The 25,109-nt window shown below is 42.7% G+C and overlaps 2 protein-coding genes across 2 annotated transcripts in view; both read right to left on the bottom strand.

The window, feature by feature from the left end:
• The window catches only part of LOC141773450 (cytochrome P450 3A30-like), a 302,943-nt gene that overhangs the window by 189,048 nt on the left and 88,786 nt on the right, over positions 1-25,109 (bottom strand). The gene's annotated exons all lie outside the window — the stretch shown is intronic.
• Positions 1-25,109, bottom strand: part of mmrn2a (multimerin 2a) — a 59,276-nt gene that overhangs the window by 11,311 nt on the left and 22,856 nt on the right. Inside the window, exons 3-7 of the mRNA XM_074645260.1 lie at positions 21,894-22,000; positions 20,168-20,248; positions 9,550-9,756; positions 1,233-1,669; positions 888-1,103 (exon numbers count right to left, since the gene is read on the bottom strand). Coding sequence (XP_074501361.1) covers positions 888-1,103; positions 1,233-1,669; positions 9,550-9,756; positions 20,168-20,248; positions 21,894-22,000 — 1,048 coding nt within the window. The remainder of the gene's footprint in view (positions 1-887; positions 1,104-1,232; positions 1,670-9,549; positions 9,757-20,167; positions 20,249-21,893; positions 22,001-25,109) is intronic.

The raw sequence follows: 25,109 nt of genomic DNA, 5'->3' as shown, positions 1-25,109 counted from the left end.
AGTGAGGGCAACATAATGACCATATAGTAAAAAAATAATCGGTTGGCATCAAAAACTGAACACGTACAAAGTGTCTGCTAACCATGTTAACTGCCTCTAAGCCGAATGCGTCATGTTTGTTAGTAGTGACTGTATTTGATTGATACTGTCCCCACATTTGCTCTTCCATGTGTCCCCTTGACACTGTCCATTCTCCAAGATTATTTTAAGAGGCCATTAATGTTACTGAGCCATCTCTGTCCACTCCCTGTCGTCAGGCCATGTTCCTGAATCCTTTAACTTGTGGTGTAGTGCCTCAGGGGCCAAATCTATGCCGGGGCGGCTGTGGCTCAGAGGGTAGAGCAGGTCGTCCACCAATCGGAAGGTCGGTGGTTCAATCCTAGGCTGCTCTGGGTCACATGTTGATGTGCTATATAAAGTCCTTTTACCATTTATGACCCATTTTATTTGTTTTATCATTGCTACGCTGATGATACACAACTCTACTTATCTGTTAGGCCCGGTGACCTTTCAAATTTAACTATTGCTACAAACAACAACTGTGTGGGATCACACTATATATGTTTATATATATATATATATATATATATATATATATATATATATATATATATATCATACTGCTTACTGAGGATATCTATCCAAACAAATGTACAAATGTTTTCTCTGGTGACACCCTCAGGACAAACTTTACATTTTTAGATCTAGTACTGATAAGTCTAAATCATCAGGATGTTACTTTTTTGTGAAACACTTTATAATTGTGACCGTAATGAACACTGCGGCCTGCAGGAGGGCGCTATTTAACTGGACTCTGCAGTAATTGATCATGGCTGACAGTGACAGTGAACGGGGTTATGGGTAACATAGATCCAGAGATCACCCACCTTCACTGTGTTGTTGACCACCATGTTGTCCAGCCGCTCGACGGCCTCCCAGAGTGCCGAGGTGTCTGAGGGCTGCAGTGGCAGGCGAGGGGGAGTTAGAGAGGGAGGAGTGGGGTGCACCTCCGGCTGAACCTCAGTGGTTTGATCCTGACCCTGATCTTGATCCTGGTCCAGCTTCAGTTCAGTTAGTGTAGCATTCATAGCCTGCAGGCTGATCTGGGATCAGAAACAGGGGTTAAATGGCTGTGATGCTGATTAATCATCATTATTAGGTAAAACAAAAAAAAACATCACTATATGTAGCCTTAATCCTTATTAAGAGAGCTGTCCCTGTTGTCCACTGACCTGCAGCATCTTCTGGTGGCGTTTCAGTTTCATGTCGATGTCCGTCTTGAAGCTAGTGAGGTTGTAGTGCAGCATTGCATGCTGGGAGTGCAGCCTGTTCTCCATGGCTGTCCGCTGGATCTCCAGCTGCCTCTGGACCTCCCTGATGTGTTGAAACGCCTCGTCCAGTTTGGCATCCAGGCGCTCCTCCGCTGCCTCGTCAAGCACGTAGCCAGCCGGGGGCTCAGCCTGCAGATCCGCCCCCATCTGGCTGCTCTTCAGCTGGGCCACATCATGGGCCAGGTCCCCTACTTGCCGGCTCAGGTGCTCCAGTGAGCGGTTGAAGCCCTCCAGGACTGGCTGCAGCTGGGACATGACCAGGGCCATCATGTGGGGAACAGGGAGGGCGGCAGGGGCCACTGGGTATGGGAGGGCGGCAGCACCCACCTCATCTACAACTGAAAAAAATAACTAATTCAATTACAGATCAAATGTTTTTTCATTTGAGCCTACTCACCAAAAGATATCCACTGCTCACCAAAAACTATCCGCTGCTCTCCAAAAGCTATCCGCTGCTCACCAAAAGCTATCTACTGCTCACCAAAAACTATCCACTACTCACCAAAAACTATCCGCTGATCACCAAAAACGTTCCACTGCTCACCAAAAGCTATCCGCTGCTCACCAAAAGCTATCCACTACTCACCAAAAGCTATCCACTGCTCACCAAAACTATCCACTACTCACCAAAAGCTATCCACTACTCACCAAAAACTATCCACTAATCACCAAAAGCTATCCACTACTCACCAAAAACTATCCACTAATCACCAAAAGCTATCCACTACTCACCAAAAACTATCCGCTAATCACCAAAAACTTTCCGCTGCTCATCAAAAACATTCCACTGCTCACCAAAAGCTATCCACTGCTCACCAAAAGCTATCCGCTGCTCACCAAAAGCTATCCGCTGCTCACCAAAAGCTATCCACTGCTCACCAAAAGCTATCCACTGCTCACCAAAAACTATCCGCTACTCACCAAAAGCTATCCGCTGCTCACCAAAAGCTATCCGCTACTCACCAAAAGCTATCCGCTGCTCACCAAAAGCTATCCGCTGCTCATCAAAAACATTCCACTGCTCACCAAAAGCTATCCACTGCTCACCAAAAGCTATCCACTGCTCACCAAAAACTATCCGCTGCTCATCAAAAACTATCCGCTGCTCAAATACTATCCATTTCTCATATCCATACTGACTCTAAAACCAATTTTTTTAGTTACCATATTACATATTTACAAAGAAATATATTTGTTGTTTTGACTTTGATCAAAGCTGATAACTAAAATACTGAATCACAACAATACAGAATTGCAATACTTAAATATTGGGAGGAATTAATACTGTCCACAGAGTTATGCATACAGTTAGCATGGTAGTATGCTATGTCATTGTATGACCTGTTGATGGTGCTACATGAAAGAACAGAAGATCACATTATTAGGATTGATCCTCTGGGAAAATACGAAAAAGATTTCTACATTTTTAGTTTAGCTAAATTAAAAATATGATTACAAAAAAAGCTTTTCATAGACCCACCCACACTCAGTCACAAAAACACAAAGCTACACACTCCCTGGTGATTCATGGCTCTCTGGGGACCAGTAGTTGGTTGGCTCCGCTCTAAAATGGAACCAGTTTAGTTTCCAAACTGGAATATAAACACAGCACAACCATCCGCCTGGAAAACACTCCAGCAGGGAAAAACAACGCCTAAAATGGCTCAGAGGCCTCCGAAAACATCAATGTTGATGTTGCTGACACACAGAGGAGCTGTCGGAGATTCAGTCAAAAATGACACAAGCTGAGTTTCCATCAGGAGAGACGATCAGAGATTAGATGAGTTTTCACAGAGTTTATTTCTGTTGGTTCAGCAGAGGCCAACAGAGTGAAGCCAGAACACACACCGACCGCAGGGCGCTGCCGGTCCTCCAGCTGGACCTCATTCATCGGAGGTCTGATCTGCCTCGGGGCTCTGGGGATCCATCTGATCCTGTGTGTTGTTGTTATTTCTGGAGTTTGAAACAAACCCAACTGTGCTTACATTTCCTGCTATTTACTTGTGCCCTGATGATGTTTTAGTCCAGAGCACCGTCAAACTCCTCTCAGTGAACTATACACCAGATTTCAATCACATCTATACTGTTTCTTGCTAGCTGAGGAACTGGCAGGTGAAAGCATGAAATCCTTTTAAACCTTAGGCGCAGCTTTGATTCTGCTTGGTGGAATAACTGTATCCAGGTGTCCCTGTCTTTATGACCAACAGCAGGCAGTTGTCGTGACTAAAGAGCGGTTGGGGTTAAGGGCTTGTTCAAAGGGGACTTCAGTGGTGGTAATTAGGAATCCCCACCAAGATTTATCCTGCCCGTCCGGGGGATTGAACCGGCGACCTTCCGGTTACAAGCTCGCTTCACAGAACATTTAAATGCTCATACATAAAAACAGAATAATTTAATATTCTATAATAATATAACACTTTAAAAAAGGAGCCATTCTGCGTGATGAGTACTTTTTCTTTTGATACTTGAAGTAGACTACATTTTGCTGATAATACTTCTGGACTTTTACTTGGAATGGCATCTGTTCTCTGATGCTAATTGTAAGGGCTTTAATCAAGGGCACATAATATTCCTGTTCGCTCCCAGCGACACTAAAAACATATGATGATCTTATAGAATATGATGCATTGCTGTAGATTAGAGGAAATGAAACGTTCAACCAAGTTAAGCTGATTTACTAAATGGATTTCCACTCTCATGAATCATTTTAAAACAAACATGACAAATGTCAGCATTTAAGAGAAAAAGAAGATCTGTTTCATCTTTCCTGCAGCTTTCATTACAAAAGCCTGCCATGTTGCAGTACTCTGGCCTGTGACGCCAGGAGGTTGGTTGGCTTGGCTGAGTTACACAGGTACAGCGGTAGAGACTGTGAAAGACGAAGATTGAGGAGACATAGGACAGAAGAAAACTACAGAGGGGACACTATTTAATGTTCCTGGATGTAAAGATGAGCTTTACAATGTTAAAACCAAGGACAAACAGCCCATTTCATAAATTGCCTCTGAAATGGAGATCAGTTCTGCAGTGCTGGTTAGTGGCACTGAAAGAGCCCTCCGACAGGCACTGTTGAGTCCAGCTGCAGCTGACTGTCTCTCCATCTCCCGTCCTCTCCCCTCTCTGATCACCTGTCTCTCCTCCTCTGCTGTCTCATTCAGACCGTTCAAAGACAGGGCTGCTAAGAAAATAAACGCCGAAAGCACTACCTTATTCTGAAGCCCACGTTGTAGCATTTATAGCACTTACTATCTAGCTACCTGCTCAACATTAGCATACCAAAACTCCCATCACAAAGTCAAACTTATCACCTAATATTATACTTACATAGATGTTTATCATGTTCTGTCCCACTCATTAATTCATTTGTGCACAAAAGATAAGTGTAGACAGAGAGCCAGCACAGCACACCCTGCCGCAGTCTCTAACTAGAGTGATGTTGCACGCTGTCAAGCCACAATTACGCAGGGGCACGGCAGATCCACTGGTTACATTTAGTGCAACCAGCATCAGACTGTTGAACCACAGAACCCCGCGTGATTATGTGCACAGCAAACGTGTTGTTTTGATTCATTATTCTACACAGTTCCTTCTGCGCATCAACAGATGTGTTGGCAAAACATTTTGAACCACTTAAAACGTTTAGCTCCATTAAGGCTGTCCATTCCTGCCAGTCTTCCACCCCCAGTCTCCATCCTGGCCAAAATGTCGTCTGAGCTCCACATTTTTAATTCTAATAGCCTGTGGCTATGGCGAGCAACATGATGTGATAGAGATTATTCGGATTCAAAACCAAAGTTGAAAAATAATGTTCGCAGGCCCAGACAACAATACGTTTCCTCTGAGGGAAACTCTCTACAGGACTCCCAAACTGGCAGTGCGTCATGAGGGGGCTAGTCTGTGATTAAAGGGGGAGAAAGTAGTGAATTTGAAAGTCCTGATTGTCATAGCCTCTAATGCACCCCCCCTATAATAATACCTTCTTTCTGATCGCACACCCCGTGTTCAAATGCGCCACAGTTGCACCAAGTTAGCCATCCTGATGAAAACGCCTATGGTGCTTGCAAATTAGCGCGTACGCGCGCGTAACCGTGTGCGTGACCGTGTGCATGCATGAACGTGTGGTACACTTAAGGGTCCCGGTTTGGGGGTTTGAAAATATGGTCACCCTATGCAGAGTGGCGGCTGTGAGCTAGCCAGTGGGGCACGCTCACATGCATGAACATACATTAAAAGTATGCGCGGCTATGTGAACAAAGTACAGAGTAGCTCTGATTACAACACACTACAAGTCAGCATAGTCAAGGTCAGACATTTTAGAGGACATAAACATACGAAAAACAAATGTTTGAGTGGAAGGGATCTTTAATTTACATTTTTACAACTAACCTATTCACCAGAGCCCGTCAGCCCTGGCTCGCTAACACAACGACACAATCCAGTTTTACAAAAAACTTTTCTTCAAAAATGTATTGTTTAAAGTGAGGACATTTCTATTTTCTACTTCTTCAAAGGGCTGTTTGAAGGTTCAGACTTCATGTCAGGTTTAGGTTCAGTTTAGGGTGAGGGGGGTCAGGAATGTATCATGGCAATGAGGGTCCCCACAAGTATAGAAATACAAATACTAGTGTGTGCTTGTCTCGGGTCACTGCTGTCACTCTCCTCTGGAGACACAGTCCAGACACAACCACCTTAAACACACACACACACACACACACACACGCACACTTTCAACAATCCACACTCTCCCACATGCTGCAGGGTCCTGAGAGGTCAAAGGCCATGGTACAGTGAGGCCACGCTGCGACAGGAAGTTCCAGGTCACCTCAAGTGGGGGGCGGTCAGCTGGCAGTGTTTCTATGTAATGACTGTCAGTGTAATTTACGGAGCCGAAGCCGAGTCGACTTCCTGTCTGTACAAAACAACGTCTGTTGCACAACTGTGGTTCTGTTTTCTTCCTCTGACGTTTGTTGTAAATGTCTCAATTAAGAAAGTAAGAGGACCCTTTAATGAGACTCGTGGGGGAACACAGCAGCAGACTAAGCACGGCATGAGAAAGCAGAAGAGTTCATCTAATGTTTAAACTGATTTTCTGATTTATTTTCATTCTTTTTGTTGTAAATAAAGAAGGTTCATTTAAAGAAAAGCCTCCAAGCTGAAGAGATATCAATCACTGTTACTTCACCTGCAAATTTACCATCATCAGTTTTTTAAATAATATTTAAAAATAGGTTAATGATTTCAGACAGAAGTAACAGCAGCGTTGCAGATTTTATCATCCATCCGTCCGTCCATCCATCCATCCAACCATTATCTGTAACCACTTATCCTACTCAGGGTCAATGCCAATCCCAGCTGACATTGGGTGAAGGTAGGGTACACCTTGGATGGGTTGCCAGACTGTCACAGGGCCGACACATAGACAGATAACCATTCATACTCACATTGCAGATTCTATCAGGTGTAGCTAACTGATCCTACCGGCTGAACAGGCTTAAAACAGGCTTCAAACTCCAGCTGACTCATTTTAATTAGACAAATGAGAACCCTGTTAAAGGCTCTTAAATATGCACCTGATGGCTGCATACACCACCGTTGAAAGGTTTGTAGTTGTTATATTGATCTTTTTCATCATTCCTTTAACGAAGATTAAAACTGTTTTAAAGTGGCAGTAGGCAGAATATTTTTGGCATCATTGGGCAAAAAATCCTCTTCCTCTCTGAGAGTCAGAAGTTCAGACGTGAGAGTGGGATCAATCTTCTCATAATAACTCTTCCCGAAATGTTGAACTATTCCTTTAAAGCTGCAGTAGGCAGTATATTTTTGGCATCATTGGGCAAAAATCCTACAATAACCTTTCAGCATATTGTAATTCAAGTGTTCTGAGAGAAAACTAGACTTCTGCTCCTCCTCATGGCTCTGTTTTCAGGCTTTAGAAAATCTAGCCGAGGCATCACCAGCTATGACAAGATATCACATTGGGCCCCGCCACCATAGGCCACGATAACCCTGTGCAATAACTGTCAGCACACCTCCAGAACCAAATCGACCCATTCAAAGCTTTAAATAAGTCTACCTTTGCAGGCTAGCAACTCTTGTAGTCCAATACTTCCTGTACGATATTTACTGACAGTGAGCTGTGAAAATGTAACACTGTGCAGACATGCATGGTACATTCTGCACACAGTGGTTGTTATGGTCGGAACCTGTTCCCTTTTCCCTGTTTTCCAGTTCCCCTGTCTGTCTTGTGTGGGCGTGCATGGTAGTGGGTGTGTGTTTGTCTGCTCTCCTCCCACCAGCAGTTTCCCCGCGCTCCATGACGTAATCATCCACCTGACTCCAACCCAAATGGTAGACTTCCTCGGCCTCTCCTGATCTAAGTTTTCTTGTTACTAGTTGTGTTCGTGTTTTGACTTCTTGTATTAAAGTGTGTTCTCTTTGTGCCCAGGTGCCCTGCCTGCCTGCCTGCTACATTATCTGCCAGCCTGCCCGTGGCTTTAACCCTAGCCCCTTTTTTGCCTTGATCATTTCATCTGCTCAATTTTTGGCAATAAAGCCTTTTTGTTAATTTTTCATCTGCCTCCTGTGTCTGCATCTGGGTCCGCCTCAACTGTTAACAGTAGTATTCTCTATTTGATGCAAGACTGATACCCTCTATAAGAAATGTGCTAAAGGCTCTTTTACAGTCTAAATGTAACTTGAATGGTAAAATACTTAAATGGAACATTAATGAATAACTTAAAATAAATGTGACTTAAATACACATTAACATCTTCAATTAAAATAAATTAATATTATAATAAAGAGATATATATAAAAAAACGAAATAAAATCAGGAGCAGATTTTTTAACCAAATGTGATACCAGCTAGAAAATAAGCACCTGTAAAAGTGGAAATGGAAGACAAAATGGAAATGGTAACGCCTCTCTTCGTTTTTGGAACCTATATTTTTCTTACGGAAGCGGAGACATAACGCTCCGACAGCACTCCTTGCACTCGCAATTCACTCTCCTAGCAAACACACAATTTAATCAATTTTTTTTACCCTTCTGCTCTCGTGCTTTTGATTTTGAAAAGGGTAAAAGAAAGGATGCAGAGTAACGCTCACCAAAAAATCGGCAGCTCATTATCATGCATCAAAAGTTGTGTGTTGGGTCAAATCTGAAGACACAGGCATGATAAACATATTTTTAGATTCTGTGTAATTACACGTCCCGAGGACATCTTTATCTCTGATGTTCATCGTTGATAAACAACAACAAACCTCCTTAGAAATCATAGAAAAACACGTTTCTTATAACTGCAGAATTTGCCTGAGAATCTCTGAGAGTTTTTAGGTTTTCTTCAGTATCAAAGTAATCCAGTAATAGATTTCTGTACATTCATGGGTACACTGCAAACAGGAGCTTATAATAGCTAATTCAGCATACTTTATATACGTTATATTACACACACACACACACACACACACACACACACACACACACACACTGAAGAGCATGATTATCCTCCAATAATCATGCATGTAGGGTTTTTAGAACAGTCCTACCGGGAAGGAAGGAAATCAATCTAAAAAACTGACGGAGGATTTGAAGGAATGGATGGAGCTGCAGAATGTTCCTTTAAGGATGATGTAATGCTTGATGATGTGAGGTCAAAGGTCAGAGAGAACAGAGCACTGTGGGAACACAAGAGCGAGGCCGATCCCCAAACACGCTCCACACAGGACGGAGGAATCGTGAGGTAATGCACATGCTGGTCTGGTGACACAGGAGGTGTAATATAGTGTCATTTTATAGTCCACATGTATGGAACAATGTAAGGGAGACAGAAGAAAGACAGGATTTCCTGGAGAGGAAGTGTGTGTGTGTGTGTGTGTGGTTACAAGAGGTGTCATTGCAAAGGAATGGAGCTCAGTGTGTGTGTGTGTGTGTGTGTGTGTGTTATAGTTCCCTCATAGGATGTGAATGAGACATCAGGATTATCATCACCTCTACACACACACACACACACACACACACACACACACAGACACACATACACACACACACCTTATTAATCATTATATTCTGTAAAGGAAGTATTAAGTACTAATACCACACTGTAAAAATACTGTTACAGTAAAAATCCTGCATTGAAAATGTTACTTCAAAAAATATATATAAGCATAACAGTGCAAAGAAAAATGTCAATAGTGCTGCCAGAGACAACAGTGTTTACCTGAGGGGGAACTGGGGGGGGGGTCCGTGGTGTTGTGTGATGTCTGATGGGGGTTGTGGCCGTAGTCCGGGTCCAGGGCGGGGTGTGGGGTCTTCTGCTGGTTGTCCTGGTAGCCGGTGTCGTACAGCACCTGGTGGTCGTTCTGTTCGCGGTTCGGGTCGTCGCGCTGCTGCTGGAGCCGCTGTTGCTGGAGCCGCTGCTGCACACCTGAAACACAAACAGGTGGATCAGAAATGGAGAAGGGAGAGAGCTGAAAGTAGCTGGAGTTTCAAAGGATTTGTTGGCAATAAGAAAAATACCGAATATCACCAGCCTTATCTTTAAAGCTTCACGAGTAGCTTCTAGCGCCACTAACTGGTCAAAACTTTCACTTCTCCTGTAAAAACACGAAACATCTATTTGGTGTTTCCCAAAAGATGGATAGACCCGTTTCTGTCTTTTTTAGGGGGGTCCAGGGGGTCTTTAGGGGGAGATAGCAGGTCAACAGTAGATGTCACATAGAGGTGGTGGACATCATCTGAAAGCTGATGCAGCTCAGCACTGTGTGTCAAGTTGTTCTAGCCATAAATCAGAAATAAACATGAATGAATAAATGAATGACTGAATTAAAATAAATTGTAAAATTATATAAGGGCTTAGAACGTTATAATAGAAGTACTGTATATGATGGCCATTCCCATGCTCTATTATGTCTCATAAGTCGTTTCAGCAATTTTTGTGTAACATTTGTTACACCGATTTGCTGCTAAATTTAACCTTTTTTTTTTACCACTCGAGAATTGATAAAAATAACCAATAATCCCTCCAAAATACCACATTAAGACAACAAGAGTTTTCTGAAAGAATTATATTTTTCGGCGATCGGATGGCGAGCACGTGTTCTGGAAACTGCTCAAAAAAAACCTTATTATCAATCTAGCTAGGAAAGCCATCCATCCTCTGAATGCTCTAGGTCTCTAGTTTGATCCATCCATCCTCTGAATGCTCTAGGTCTCTAGTTTGATCCATCCATCCTCTGAATGCTCTAGGTCTCTAGTTTGATGTACCATCCTCTGAATGCTCTAGGTCTCTAGTTTGATCCATCCATCCTCTGAATGCTCTAGGTCTCTAGTTTTATCCATCCATCCTCTGAATGCTCTAGGTCTCTAGTCTGATCCATCCATCCTCTGAATGCTCTAGGTCTCTAGTTGTATCCATCCATCCTCTGAATGCTCTAGGTCTCTAGTCTGATCCATCCATCCTCTGAATGCTCTAGGTCTCTAGTTTGATCCATCCATCCTCTGAATGCTCTAGGTCTCTAGTTTGATGTACCATCCTCTGAATGCTCTAGGTCTCTAGTTTGATCCATCCATCCTCTGAATGCTCTAGGTCTCTAGTTTGTGGCTGTAGTGTTTCATGAGGCTGTGATTATCCTAGAAGTCACAACAGGTCATTTTATACAGTGAAGTCAAATTTCAAAAAATGGTCTCATTACAGAGAAATGGTTAGTATGGGGACTAACATCATCACACATGAATATAATTGGGCTCATTGGATTTTTATATTGCATTCAAAAACTGCACGGGATTATCATAAAGTGGGCATGTCTGCAAAGGGGAGACTCGTGGGTACCCATAGAACATTCACATATCTTGAGGTCAGAGGTCAAGGGACCACTTTGAAAATGGCCATGCCACTTTTCCTCACCAAGATTTACCGTAACTTTGGAGCGTTATTTTGCCTGACTTAACCTTCGAAACAAGCTAGCATGGGATGGTTGGTATCAATGGTTTCCTTAGATTCTAGTTTCATATGCACTTCACTCTAGCTCTACAACTGAACCTGCTACAGCCTCTGAAAGACAGTAAAGTCAGTTGGGTCTCAAAAACTGTACCAACAGGAAGAGAGAGAGAGAGAGAGAGAGAGAGAGAGACCAACAGGAAGAGAGAGAGAGAGAGAGAGAGAGAGAGAGAGAGAGAGACCAACAGGAAGAGAGTGAGACAGAGGGGGCTGATGGGAAACAGGCTGATGTATTTGGGAATTTCTGAGTTCATTGTTTTAGCTTTCAGTCAGAGCGACAGCAGGAACACAGAGCTCCATATCAGTGACCTGCAGTCAGCTTAGAGGGCAGAAATACACCATGCTGCCTTTGCAACACTGGAGATGAAACAAAAAGAGGAGGAAGTCCTGCAGTGTCATCAGATGTGTTTCCTTCATTATTTTCAACTCTTAAGCTGAGACCAAAAACTATTTTCCTGTAGAAAAAGTGAATACACTCCCTCAGGCAAAGCAGACACTCTGATTTAAAGTATCAATAATCAATATTATAATAATATGAAAATAACAAAATAATAAAATCTGTCTTAATTCTTCAACATCTCAGTCACTTATTTCTGAGAATGAACATAGTTTGGTCTTAACCCTCTGAGACCCACAATAGACCCGTTTTTCTCTTCTGTAGGGGGTCCAGGGGGTCTTTAGGGGGAGATAGCAGCTCAACAGTAGATGTCACTTAGAAGTGGTGAACATCATCTGAAAGCTGAGAACCTGAAGATTAATTTGCAATCCAGCTCAAATGTGCCAAGTTGTTCTAGTCATAAACCAGAAATAAACATGAATTAATTAATGAATTATGTAAAAATAATTGTAAAGTGTACAGTATAAGGGTTTAGAACATTATGATAGAAGTATATGATAGTCATTCCCGTGCTCTATTATGTCTCATAAGTTGTTGCAGCAATTTTTTTGTTGATTTGTTGCTAAATGTAATTATTTTTTACCAATTGAGAATTGATAAAAAAAAAAGATGAATAATCCCTCCAAAATACCACATTAAGACACCAAGACTTTGAGGAACACCATAGAAGAAGCCATGCTGTGATTTGGGATCCAAAGCTTTTGACGTTTGGAGATTTCTGCAGAATTGCATTTTTCAGCGATCAGATGGCGAGCAACTTCTGTTCTGTAAACTGCTCAGAAACCCCCTTATTGTCAATCTAGCTAGGAAAGCCATCCATCCTCTGAATGCTCTAGGTCTCTAGTCTGATCCATCCATCCTCTGAATGCTCTAGGTCTCTAGTTTGATCCATCCATCCTCTGAATGCTCTAGGTCTCTAGTTTGATCCATCCATCCTCTGAATGCTCTAGGTCCCTAGTTTGATCCATCCATCCTCTAAATGCTCTAGGTCTCTAGTTTGATCAATCCACCCTCTGAATGCTCTAGGTCTCTAGTTTGATCCATCCATCCTCTGAATGCTCTAGGTCTCTAGTTTGATCCATCCATCCTCTGAATGCTCTAGGTCTGTAGTTTGTGGCTGTAAAGTTTCATGAGGCTGTGATTATCCTAGAGGTCACCACAGGGCATTTTATACAGTGAAGTCAAATTTCAAAAAATGGTCTCACTGGAATGTCTCCTATGGGGACTAACATCATCACACATGAATACAGTTGCGCTCATTGGATCCACAAGAATCTCAGCTCTACAGTGAGACCCATTTATGGAACTGAAGACTGTTTATGGACCACAGTGTGCAGAAATATTCAAACATAATTTTAGAGTAGGCGAAAATTACACATATACTGCATTCCGAAAACTGCATGTGATTATCATAAAGTGGGCATGTCTGTAAAGGGGAGACTCGTTGGTACCCAAAGAACCCATTTACATTCATATATGTTGAGGTCAGAGGTTAAGGGACCCCTCTGAAAATGGCTATGACAGTTTTTCCTCCCAACAATTTAGCCCATTTTGGAGCGTTATTCAGCTTCCTTCCCGACATGGTAGCATGACATGGTTGGTACCAATGGATTCTTTAGATTTTTTATTTTCATATGATACCAGTGTCTTCACTCTAGCTGAACCTACTAGAGCTTCTAAAACACAGTAAAGTCAGTCGGGATCGCGGGCGTGTCTCAGGGGGTTAAAAGAGTTCTCCACTGATATATCATTACACTCCTATACGGAGGCCCAACACGTACATGATTCAAATCTCAATTTTTTTTTAATGCCGTTATCTTGAGATCACAAGTTAATTATGTCATTATCTCAAGAAAACAAGCTTTGTTATTTCGAGATAACGAGAAAACAGAAGGTGGTTTTCATTTATTACTTCTTTGGGTCAAATCAGTCGACGGTAAAAGCATTCAAACGGCCCAGATCAAGCTTTTAGTCTGGAGTCATAAGCCCTGTTTCCACCGCGGGAACTTTCCCCCGGGACTAACAACCTTTTGAGGAACTCACTGCTGAATTAAGTTCTGGGGACATTTTATGAGCCCTCTCCCCTCCCCCCCAAAAGGCCCTGATCGTGGGGTAGTACTTTGTGAAAGTACCAGAACTTCCAGGGTGGAGTTTGCAGGGATGACTGTCGTTGATTGTTCAAACACACACAGCACTGCTGCTTCAACTGTACCGCCTCATTCATGAAACAAAGAAATACTCTAGTATCCATTCAGGACCATTTTAGGACGAGGGAAGAACATTTCTCTTGGTTTGAGAACATTAAAAGTAAAGTTAGGCTCTGCTGTCGGCTTCATTCACTCATTCAAAAAAGAGAGAGACAAAAGAGAGAGAGAGATCGTGTGAGCGAGCTGAGAGGGCGATACGTAGCGCGGCGGTGCCTTGAATGAGAGAAAGAAAAGTTATTTTCTGATTGTTTCACGGTGCCAATCATTTCATTCAGCCCAATGACATGATTGGACATGCGACCTGCTTGCCTGCCCATGCACTCATTGCGCGTCACCGGAGTCTTCCACAAGCTGTTAGCTTGACAGCTTTGAGTAACAGCCATGTTTGTTGTTTACGGTCATTATGAAGGGATGGACTGTCAGTGTTACAGACTTGGGCCCAATTCCAAACCCCCCACCTCCGCCCTCTCCCTACCCACTTCCACTCCGTTTGCACGTTCACGTGGAGGGTCCGCCATATTAAGTGCCATTCCAAATCAATCACTGGGGAGTGGAAGTGGGTTATAAACCCTCCAACAGCGAGCTGCATCGATGCCGACTCAACCAGCCGCCCTTACTGACGACGTGCAACGCCGTTTAGTGTTCATCATGGAACACAATCCAATGTCAGTTCCGTGAGACTTCCAGTACAAACATTTACTATAAACTGCTCAAACTGACATTTCATTTGTTCTACTTTCTTGTCATACAGACGTCAACAACATAAAGTAAATAGATTGTATTTAGGATCAAATATACCCTTGTCTAGTCTAAAATATATATACATACAACATATATTTATCTTTTTTAACCCTATCAGGAGTTAATTATATGTATTTTATTATATCTTCAACTGTGCAATACTGACTTAACAGTACAATAATAAGTGCATTCATTCAGCTGTGAAATAATCTGGTTTACTCTGGTATTAACACTGCATTTATTTATACAGAACATTTAAACTAATATTCTTATTTACACTATTCTTGAATTTTTATAAATGCGTCCAGTTATATCTTTAGCATAGATCCTATTTTTCAGCATTATTATTTGCGCTGCTGTTATATATGTTTCTTATTTATATTTTATCTTTTATCTATATTTCTCTATTTTTATATATTTATATTTATATTCTAGAACGGGAGCATAAAACCCCCCCCCCCCCGGGGATAAATAAAGTATTTCTGATTCTGATATTTCTTTCCTTGCTGAAGAGAGTGAAGTTCGTCCCAAAGCGGCCACTGTATTTCTACCCTCCACCTTAAAGAAGGAGCTTCATTGAGCTGTGAGTGGGACTACAAACAGAGTTCACTCCACCACGGAGTGGGAGGGTGGAGGGGCCGGATGGAATTGGGCCAGAGTGTCTTTCTCTCTAGATCTGGGGACTTTTGGAGCTGGTGCTGCTAGATACTTTCATTTTTTAGGTTGGATCATTTTTTAAATTTAGCGTACTCTTTGTATATATAGTATATACTGTATACTATAGTTTAGTACTTTGTAAACATTACCGACCCTAGCTTTAACTGCAAAATTTCAGCGGCAACATCAATACCGACATTTTCTTCAGATATTTTAGCAGTAATTTTGGGAACTCTCTCGATGTACAGGAGGTGGACACAATAACAGAGACAGATGTAACGTGTGTACAGGTTGTAAAGTTTATTGTGATGACTCACGTCTGAGGCGGTTGTATTTTAAGGTGTTCCTGTTATTGTGTCCGGCCTATTTCTGCTGGGCCGCTGTTCTGTTGATGATTTAATTAAGTCGACTTCAGCTCGCAGGAAGTCGGTTCAATCGGAGGCGTGGTGGGAGCGGACTGTACCATTTCGAGGTGTGTGTGTGTGTGTAACTGCCTCTTTGTTTGTCTTTCTTTGTTAAATCAAGCCTCTAAAGGCCAAAGGTGTATTTTAGTCAGGATTCTTTCCAAAAACATAGACTGTTTTGATTCTCAGAGTTCTCAGTGCCACTCACGGTTGAAATATTTCATGTTATGTACTCTAGAATTAAAGCAGCAGTGGGTAGAATTGGAGCAACGTTATTTTTATAAAACGGTCACTCAGTAGTGCACGAGACAGGCAATCTGAAATGTTGAGATCAGCTGAGGAAATACCAAGCACCGCCCACCAGCTGGAGCAAACGTTCTCATTTTACAGCTAAACAGTACACTACAAGATGATTTATCTGAGGAGAGAAATAGGCATTACAGTAACAGAATATTGATTCATATTTGATCAGCGCTGCCTAGTTTGACCGTTTGATCGGAGTTCGCAAGTGATTGACAGCTGCCTCCGTTGAATGAACAGCCAATAGGAACGCTCTCTCTCTCTGAAATGACCTGTGATTGGTCAAAGTCTCCCGTTCCAGGCTAGATGTTCTAAAGCCTGAAAACAGAGCCATGAGGAGGAGCAGAAGTCTAGTTTTCTCTCTGAACACTTGAATTACAATATGCTGAAAGGTTATTATGGGATTTTTGCTGCCACTTTAACAGGCAACGTGTTGCTTTAGCAAAGCGCTTCTTCAGATTTCACAATAGAAATAGAAGGTTAGTCAAGTGTTAGCACTATTGGACTATCAGCTGAACATACTATGGACTGACACATCACAGTTCAAACCTCTTCAGTCTTATCACTGAGTAGACAGCAGAGGGCCCAAAGAAAAACGGCTTCCTTCATACAATTGAATATCTATTTGTAAAGAGGACATTCTACAACCTAAAAGCACGAAAGATCTATATTTAGGAATATAGAGTGCTCCTCTCAAACTTGTGACTGGACACAATCAAGCTTTGTGGCAGTGGAAGGTCATCAACACCTCTTGGATAAGGACATGTGCGAGTGTAGGGTCAACATATAAAAACCACCACCTCTCAACACCGAACCCCCCCCCCCCCCCCCCACCTGTGCTGGGCTGAAGTTAGAACAAACAACCCTCCTCTCCCCCCTCTCTTCCTTTACTTCATCAGGTCACAGTAACATTCGTCCACTGTCAGGCTGCTGTGACCTCTGACCTCTCTGTACTGTTTAACTGTATTGGTGCGTACTCCCCCCTCCTTCTGTGTGTGAGTCACCGTATGTTTACAGGCCGAGGATGTGGTGGGGGTGACCTTGGTGGTGGGTCCTATGGTAGCGGCTCGCCCACACCCTCTTCCCCAGGGGGGGACGGGGGTGGGGAGGTGGAGGAGGTTGGACCTCCTCCTGACCTAGACTGAAGGTTTATCGAAGCCAAGTGTTGCTCTGCAGCTTCACAGCTTCCTCACTTTGTTAAAGAGGCAGGAATGAGTCAGACTGCTCGGACACTGTTAACGAAGGGTGTGTGTGTGTGTGTGTGTGTGTGTGTGTGTGTGTGTGTGTGTGTCTGTCTGTGTGTCTGTGTGTATTCCCAGGCATAGAAGCAAAGAAAACACAAAACAAAGGAAAATCAGATTTTAAAAAGCATAAACATAAGAAGCCCCTCTGAGCTCCAGGAGACGGCTGTCTGACATGTCTGAACAACTATTAGATGGATTGAAAGTTTGATATCAAAGTTTGTGGTAATCCTCGACTTAAAGCAGCAGTAGGTGGAATTGGAGCAGGAGACTTGTCGTCTCTGAGCAGCTGTCAATCACTCACAAACTCAAACGGTCAAACCAGGCAGCGCTGATCAAATGTGAATCTAGTTCTATTTTGCACGTAAAATGTTTTCAGAATCATCTTGTAGTGTACTGTTTAGCTGTGAAATGAGAAAGTTTGCTCCGGCTGGTGGGCGGTGCTTGGTATTTCCTCAACTGATCTCGACATGGCTGCCGGGTCACAAACTTTCTCATTTCACAGCTAAACAGTACACTACAAGATGATTCTGAGAACATTCTATGAGAGAAATAGGCATTACAGTAACAGAATATTGAATCATAATTTATCAGCGCTGCCTAGTTTGACCGTTTTCAAAGAGTATGGAAGCAAAGATGCGAAAATCTGGTGCTTTTTTGACAATTGTCGCTAGATGGCGCTGCGGTAGCACTGCTGCCATTTTGGACTGAAATGTCAATAAGATAGCCATAAATGTATAAAGAGACGTCTGTAAATCAGAGGATCTTTTTTGTTTAGGTAAATCAACTTCCCAGTACGAACACTTAAATAGTCCTCATTTAAATCATGATCCAGAGTTATTTTCCTCGCCATAATGAACGTACATCAGACCCACGGCACTGCACCGCCCTGCACGCTCATATGACATATCTGGTTCTGCCAGCTTCCTGCTGGCTGTATGCGGCTGTAATAATTGATATATTGGCTGTATTTCATCACTTTTATTATCTTTTAATACACCCATGGGCTGTATGCTGTCAGCCTGTACTGTGGTGGATGTATTAACGTCTCTGTTCCCAAACAACCGGCTATCGGCCAGTAGCTAGTAGCGCTAGTAGTATGACATCAACAGAATTCCATGTAGCTGTAGGCTATTTACTATTATAATATTTACACAGGACACAACCTCTATACATCCATGCTCTGTGGTCTACTGGACCCTCTTCTACATCCATGCTCTGTGGTCTACTGGACCTTCTTCTACATCCATGCTCTGTGGTCTACTGGACCCTCTTCTACATCCATGCTCTGTGGTCTACTGGACCCTCTTCTACATCCATGCTCTGTGGTCTATTGGACCCTCTTCTACATCCATGCTCTGTGGTCTACTGGACCCTCTTCTACATCCATGCTCTGTGGTCTATTGGACCCTCTTCTACATCCATGCTCTGTGGTCTGTTGGACCCTCTTCTACATCCATGCTCTGTGGTCTACTGGACCCTCTTCTACATCCATGCTCTGTGGTCTATTGGACCCTCTTCTACATCCATGCTCTGTGGTCTATTGGACCCTCTTCTACATCCATGCTCTGTGGTCTATTGGACCCTCTTCTACATCCATGCTCTGTGGTCTATTGGACCCTCTTCTACATCCATGCTCTGTGATCTACTGGACCCTCTTCTACATCCATGCTCTGTGGTCTGTTGGACCCTCTTCTACATCCATGCTCTGTGGTCTACTGGACCCTCTTCTACATCCATGCTCTGTGGTCTACTGGACCCTCTTCTACATCCATGCTCTGTGGTCTACTGGACCCTCTTCTACATCCATGCTCTGTGGTCTATTGGACCCTCTTCTACATCCATGCTCTATGGTCTACTGGACCCTCTTCTACATCCATGCTCTGTGGTCTATTGGACCCTCTTCTACATCCATGCTCTGTGGTCTACTGGACCCTCTTCTACATCCATGCTCTGTGGTCTATTGGACCCTCTTCTACATCCATGCTCTGTGGTCTGTTGGACCCTCTTCTACATCCATGCTCTGTGGTCTACTGGACCCTCTTCTACATCCATGCTCTGTGGTCTATTGGACCCTCTTCTACATCCATGCTCTGTGGTCTGTTGGACCCTCTTCTACATCCATGCTCTGTGGTCTACTGGACCCTCTTCTACATCCATGCTCTGTGGTCTATTGGACCCTCTTCTACATCCATGCTCTGTGGTCTATTGGACCCTCTTCTACATCCATGCTCTGTGGTCTGTTGGACTCCATTTTGAATCCTTGATATGAAAACGTTTGAGATTGCTCTCAACATCTGTGTGCTGGATTTTTCTAACTTCCATTTATGTCCATCGCTCACTTTATGCTCCTCTGGGAAGCAGCCAGGCAAAAAAGTTTAATAAAAGAATAAATAGTTATAATTTTGTTTTACACTTTTTTTTTGTACAGCATTTTGTAAGCGGACATTTTACCGGCGTCTGGTAGTCGCTTTCAGCCCAAAAGCGGAAGCGGAGCTCTGCTGCTGGGCGCCGACGTTGCAATGGAACGAACAATTGACTTTCACTTCTTATCAATATATGTTTGTAGTCGTTTGATCGGAGTTTGCGAGTGATTGACAGCTGCCTCTGTTGAATGAACAGCCAATAGGAACACTCTCTCTCTCTGAAATGACCTGTGATTGGTCAAAGTTTCCCGTCACAGGCTAGATGTTCTAAAGCCTGAAAACAGAGCCGTGAGGAGGAGCAGAAGTCTAGTTTTCTCTCAGAACACTTGAATTACAATATGCTGAAAGGTTATTATGGAATCTTTGCCCAATGATGCCAAAAATATTCTGCCTACTGCCACTTTAAGGTGAACTGCAACAATAAAGCTGAACCGGGGACATGTGGGTGTGAGCAGTGTCATCGTACCTGGAGCGTGGAGCTCTGTTCTCATGGTTTCAGATCCTCCAATCAGAGCTGAGCTTCCAGAATCCAACTGTGCATCAGAGACTGTCAGAGACAAACACACAAGCTTACAGTATACACTATATATAGAGAGATATATATATCTCTCTATATATAGGACGGAGGATCTTCCTCTCTGACTGATTGTAGGATAAAGACTGAAAGGAAATGCTTTTTTATTTTCATTGATAAACTTTGCGTTTCAGCACAAACAAAGACTGAGAATAGAAGAGAGGACGTCCTCCTTTAGATAACTGGTAAACACTGCAGTTTCCCACGCGCACACACACACCACACACACACACACACACACACACACACACGCACACGCACACGCACACACACACACACACACACACACACAATCTGGACTGAATTAAGTTCCTGAGCAATACCAAGGTTTAGCTGTTTTTGTAAAAATAGACTCCTGCAGAGAAAAATAGAACAGAGGGAACGAGGGGTCGGGTTTCTATTCTGGAACACGCTGAAACCAGACTTTTGAGTTTTTCCCACACAAGTATAGGATCTTTATTTATTACATTTATTATTTTGCACAAGTCAAACTGAATTATCCGTGGTCCCTCTGACAGGCCCCGAACATTATGGCCTTCAATTTAGTGACAGTCTGTCTAATTTTGTCTGAATTAGGGCTGTCAATTTTTTATTAAATATTTAATCGTGATTAATCACATGATTGTTCATAGTTAATTGCGATTCATCACAAATTAACCGAACATTTCTTATCTGTTCAAAATGTACCTTAAAGGGAGATTTGTCAAGTATTTAATCCTCTTATCAACATGGGAGTGGACTAATATGCTGCTTTATGCAAATGTATGTATATTATTATAAATCAATTAACAACACAAAACAATGACAGATATTGTCCAGAAACCCTCACAGGTACTGCATTTAGCATAAAACAATATGGTCCAATCATAACATGACAAACTGCAGCCCAACAGGCAACAACAGCTGTCAGTGTGTCAGTGTGCTGACTTGACTATGACTTGCCCCAAACTGCATGTGATTATCATAAAGTGGGCATGTCTGTAAAGGGGAGACTCGTGGGTACCCATAGAACCCATTTACATTCACATATCTGGAGGTCAGAGGTCAAGGGACCCCTTTGAAAATGACCATAACAGTTTTTCCGTTACAAAATTTAGCGTAAGTTTGGAGCGTTATTTAACCTCCTTCCTGACAAGCTAGCATGACATGGTTGGTACAGATGGATTCATCAGGTTTTCTAGTTTAATATGATGCCAGTATTAAAGTATTAAACTGAGCCGCTACAACCTAATACATCTTAAGTTGTGTTAATGCGTTAAAGAAATTAGTGACATTAAAACGAATTTGCGTTAACGTGTTATCGCCCTATAGTATAAAGTCATTAAATGAGCTCCACCGTTACCAGTTGCAACATTAAATTGATGAACACATTAATGCATCAGTAATTATAATCCAATAATATAATATGTATTATTCTGAAATGGGCCATTCTGCATAATGAGTACTTTTACTTTTAGTACTTTAATTATATTTTGATGCCAATACTTTTGTACTTTTACATAAGTAAGATTTTGAATGCAGCACTCTTACTTATAACAGAGTATTACTTCACCGTGGTATTACTACTTTTGCTTAAGTAAGAACTGACTAGAAACACAGCAAGCACCCGCTGACCCACCTGTGTCCTCACAGTTGTCTCCTCCGTGTCCCGGACAGCAGCGCCACAGCAGAGCGGTGATGATCTGCTGCTTCTGCCTGTAGACTGGCCGGGTGGACTGCTTGTACCTGGACACAAATTTGTTGAAGTCAAAACTCACATTTGAAATGGAAAAACACCTGAGATTGAATTTAAAAGATCCAAAACATCGATGAGACAGAAACCAGCTGGAGCAAGCGGACAGGGATCGGATCTCAGATCAGAGCTCTGCTGCTGTCAGGTCAGAATCAAAGCGTCACTTCTTCAGAAACTTTCCAGGAACTGAGGTCAAACAGTGTAGATTTATTATCTGATGGGGTTTCAACAGAGTCTCATAAGTGCAAATAGTTTGTATAAAGTCCTAGTCGTGTCCATCTGATCCTTCAGCTGAAGTAAACACAAGAAAATGTGGAAAATCTGATTTACAGTTGATGAGGTTTTTAAATGAGAGGTTGTGACTCCTGATCAGGTTTCAGGAAACGTTGCAGGCTCTTAGTTTGGTAGATGTATTAACTGTTCAAGTCAGTTTTAATACAGATACACTGTTAGAAGTCAGCTGTACATTGACATTAAAATCTTAGCTTTTTTCTTCCCTACATTAAAGGGCCTGTTTGTAACTTCTTACAGGTATAAATCATTGCTGGTCGGTGTCCCATGTGCGCTCACGTGTGGCTACGCTGTTCAGACTCAGACTCCAACACAAACTCCAGTGAAGCACCAAATCCTCTTGGTTGTATCTAGTGAAGCCCGTCTGTTAAACAGTGTTGGCCGCGGTCGGAGGACGCGGATGAGACCGTAGCTTTGGTCTCCAGGACCGGAGTCTCTGCTGTACTCTGCTCCTCTGCCTGCCTGCCTTCACTCACACATCGCGCTCGTTCTCGCTCTTTCGCTCCACTCTCACGTGCATGCGCGCACACTACACACTGCAGACGAGTTAGTTTAGCTCTGAGAATATCTAGTGAATCTACAGTGGACGTTTGTGCAGAAATAACTGCTGCAGCTCCTCCAGACCAACAGAGGTTTCCCGTGTCTTGTGAAGTGACGGGGCTCCGCAGAGAGAAACGTTATCGTCTCCGACCAAAACTCCGGCGTCTCCCCTGTTCCCTCCGGCCGCGGTCGGGAGGCTGAGGCAGGAAAAGCCAACACTAGGATCAGCATTGATTCATGGAGAGACCTTTGTCTGGTCAGCTAACATTACTGCCAAGCAGCTGAAATATAGAGTGATATTGTGCTTTTAGCTGACGTGTGTCGCCTCACTGTTTTGAGCGATGCTTGTTCACATTCAGGTAGCACGTGCACACGGGCGAGCGCGAGCAACAGGATGCTGACTTTCGTTGACTTAACGGCCACAGGTGTCGCTGTTACAACCAATTTCTGATTCTTACAAACAGTCCCTTTAACACTTAATGGATAATCACTGGTGGAAAAAGTATTCAGATCATCAAGTAAGTAAGTAAAAGTAGTACTGTAAGTAATACCACACTGTGAAAATACTCCACTATTAATAAAAGTCCTGCATTCAAAACCTTACAAAAGTAAAAGTATGTAAGTAGATTTTCAGTATATTTTGCTGATAATACTTAGTATTATCAGCAAAATATACTTAAAGAATGAAAAGTAAAAGTACTCATTGTGCAGTAAAATGTTCCCTGTCAGTGTTTGACTATTATATCTGATGTTTCTGGAATAATATTACTGCTGCATTAATGTGTATGTTGCATTTTACTGCCTTAGATGTTTTAACTCCTTTATATACTGTTGGTTAGTTCAGTCTACAGCAATGCAACATACTCTATATGATCATATGTTTGTAGCGTTATTGTCCTGTGAGAACAACGTATCTCTAAAAAGTCAACTCTCATGGTGTCAGAATAACAGCCCTGTTTTCAGCTTTGTGACGATGCTTTTCCCAGCTGATCCAAGAGGCTTTTTAAAGAGTTAATTTACCTTTGAGAAGTAGGAGACTTTTCTCAACCCATAAAGGAACACCTCATCCTTCAGTTTATCACAAACATTCAACATCAACACATCTGGAGATACATGACAGGAAGGGGATGAAAACTGTAATCTGTAAAGTAACTAAAACTGCTGGTTTGTAATGGAAATAGATCTGAAAACATAATACAAGAACAACCCGTTCTCACTCCCAACTCATCAAATACCGCAGACTGGGCATCGGAAACCGACGCACGGAGGAACCCTTTAGCGACACTATGTGACAAACCGGGCTGTCCAATGTAAACACACCCGCAGTGTTATTCGACGGTCGGAGCAAGTGACGTAGTATTAATGGTTGGGTGGAAGGTGTGGTGGATGGGTCAAACAAACACAAGACTTTCAACCACAAGACCAGTGTTCATGTTCCATATGAAACTAAAAGTAACGTTGACTTATTTTGTCACGTCAGTCGTTAGTCGCTTGAGTCACTAGTCAGTGAAGTTAACGTCAACCACGACCGTTTCATAACCCTAACTAAGTGGTTGTGTTGCCTAAACATATCTTTGTGTGAAAACCGAAGTTTATTTTGAAAGGACACTATGTACCAAGCGTATATTGACACGCCGTCCCAACAGTAGAATCCTGCTTTTACATTCATGCATGAGTAATAATAATCTAATGATAGAATATATAATAGTAGAACAGTCATAGGTGACATTTTTATAGCCTACTTTTAAAGGGACTGTTGGTAAGAATCAGAATGTCTTGTTAACAGCGACACCTGTGGCTGTTAAGTCAACGAAAGTCAGCATCGGGCTCGCGCTTACTCACTCTAAATAGACATGAAGGAGCATCTCTCAACACAGTGAGGCGACACACGTCAGCTAAAAGCACAATATCACTCTATATTTCAGCTGCTTGGCAGTAATGTTAGCTGACCAGACGAAGGTCTCTCCATGAATCACTGCTGATCCTAGTGTTGGCTTTTCCTGCTTCAGCCTCCCGACCGAACAGGGGAGACAACGGCACCCGGTCGGAGACGATAACGTTTCTCGCTGCGGAGCCCCGTCACTTCACAAGACACGGGAAACCTCTGTTGGTCTGGAGGAGTTGCAGCAGTTATTTCTGCACAAACGTCCACTGTACATTCACTAGATATTCTCAGAGCTACTAACTCTTCTGCAGTGGGGAGTGTACATGCGAGCGCGCATGGGACATCGACCCGGTTGATTTATACGTGTAAGAAGTTACAAACAGTCC

This window comes from Sebastes fasciatus, chromosome 9 (genome assembly GCF_043250625.1).
Source record: "Sebastes fasciatus isolate fSebFas1 chromosome 9, fSebFas1.pri, whole genome shotgun sequence".
Lineage (NCBI taxonomy): Eukaryota > Metazoa > Chordata > Actinopteri > Perciformes > Sebastidae > Sebastes > Sebastes fasciatus.
The sequence above is the reverse complement of the archived record's forward strand: the minus strand, read 5'-3'. Positions and strand labels throughout refer to the sequence as shown.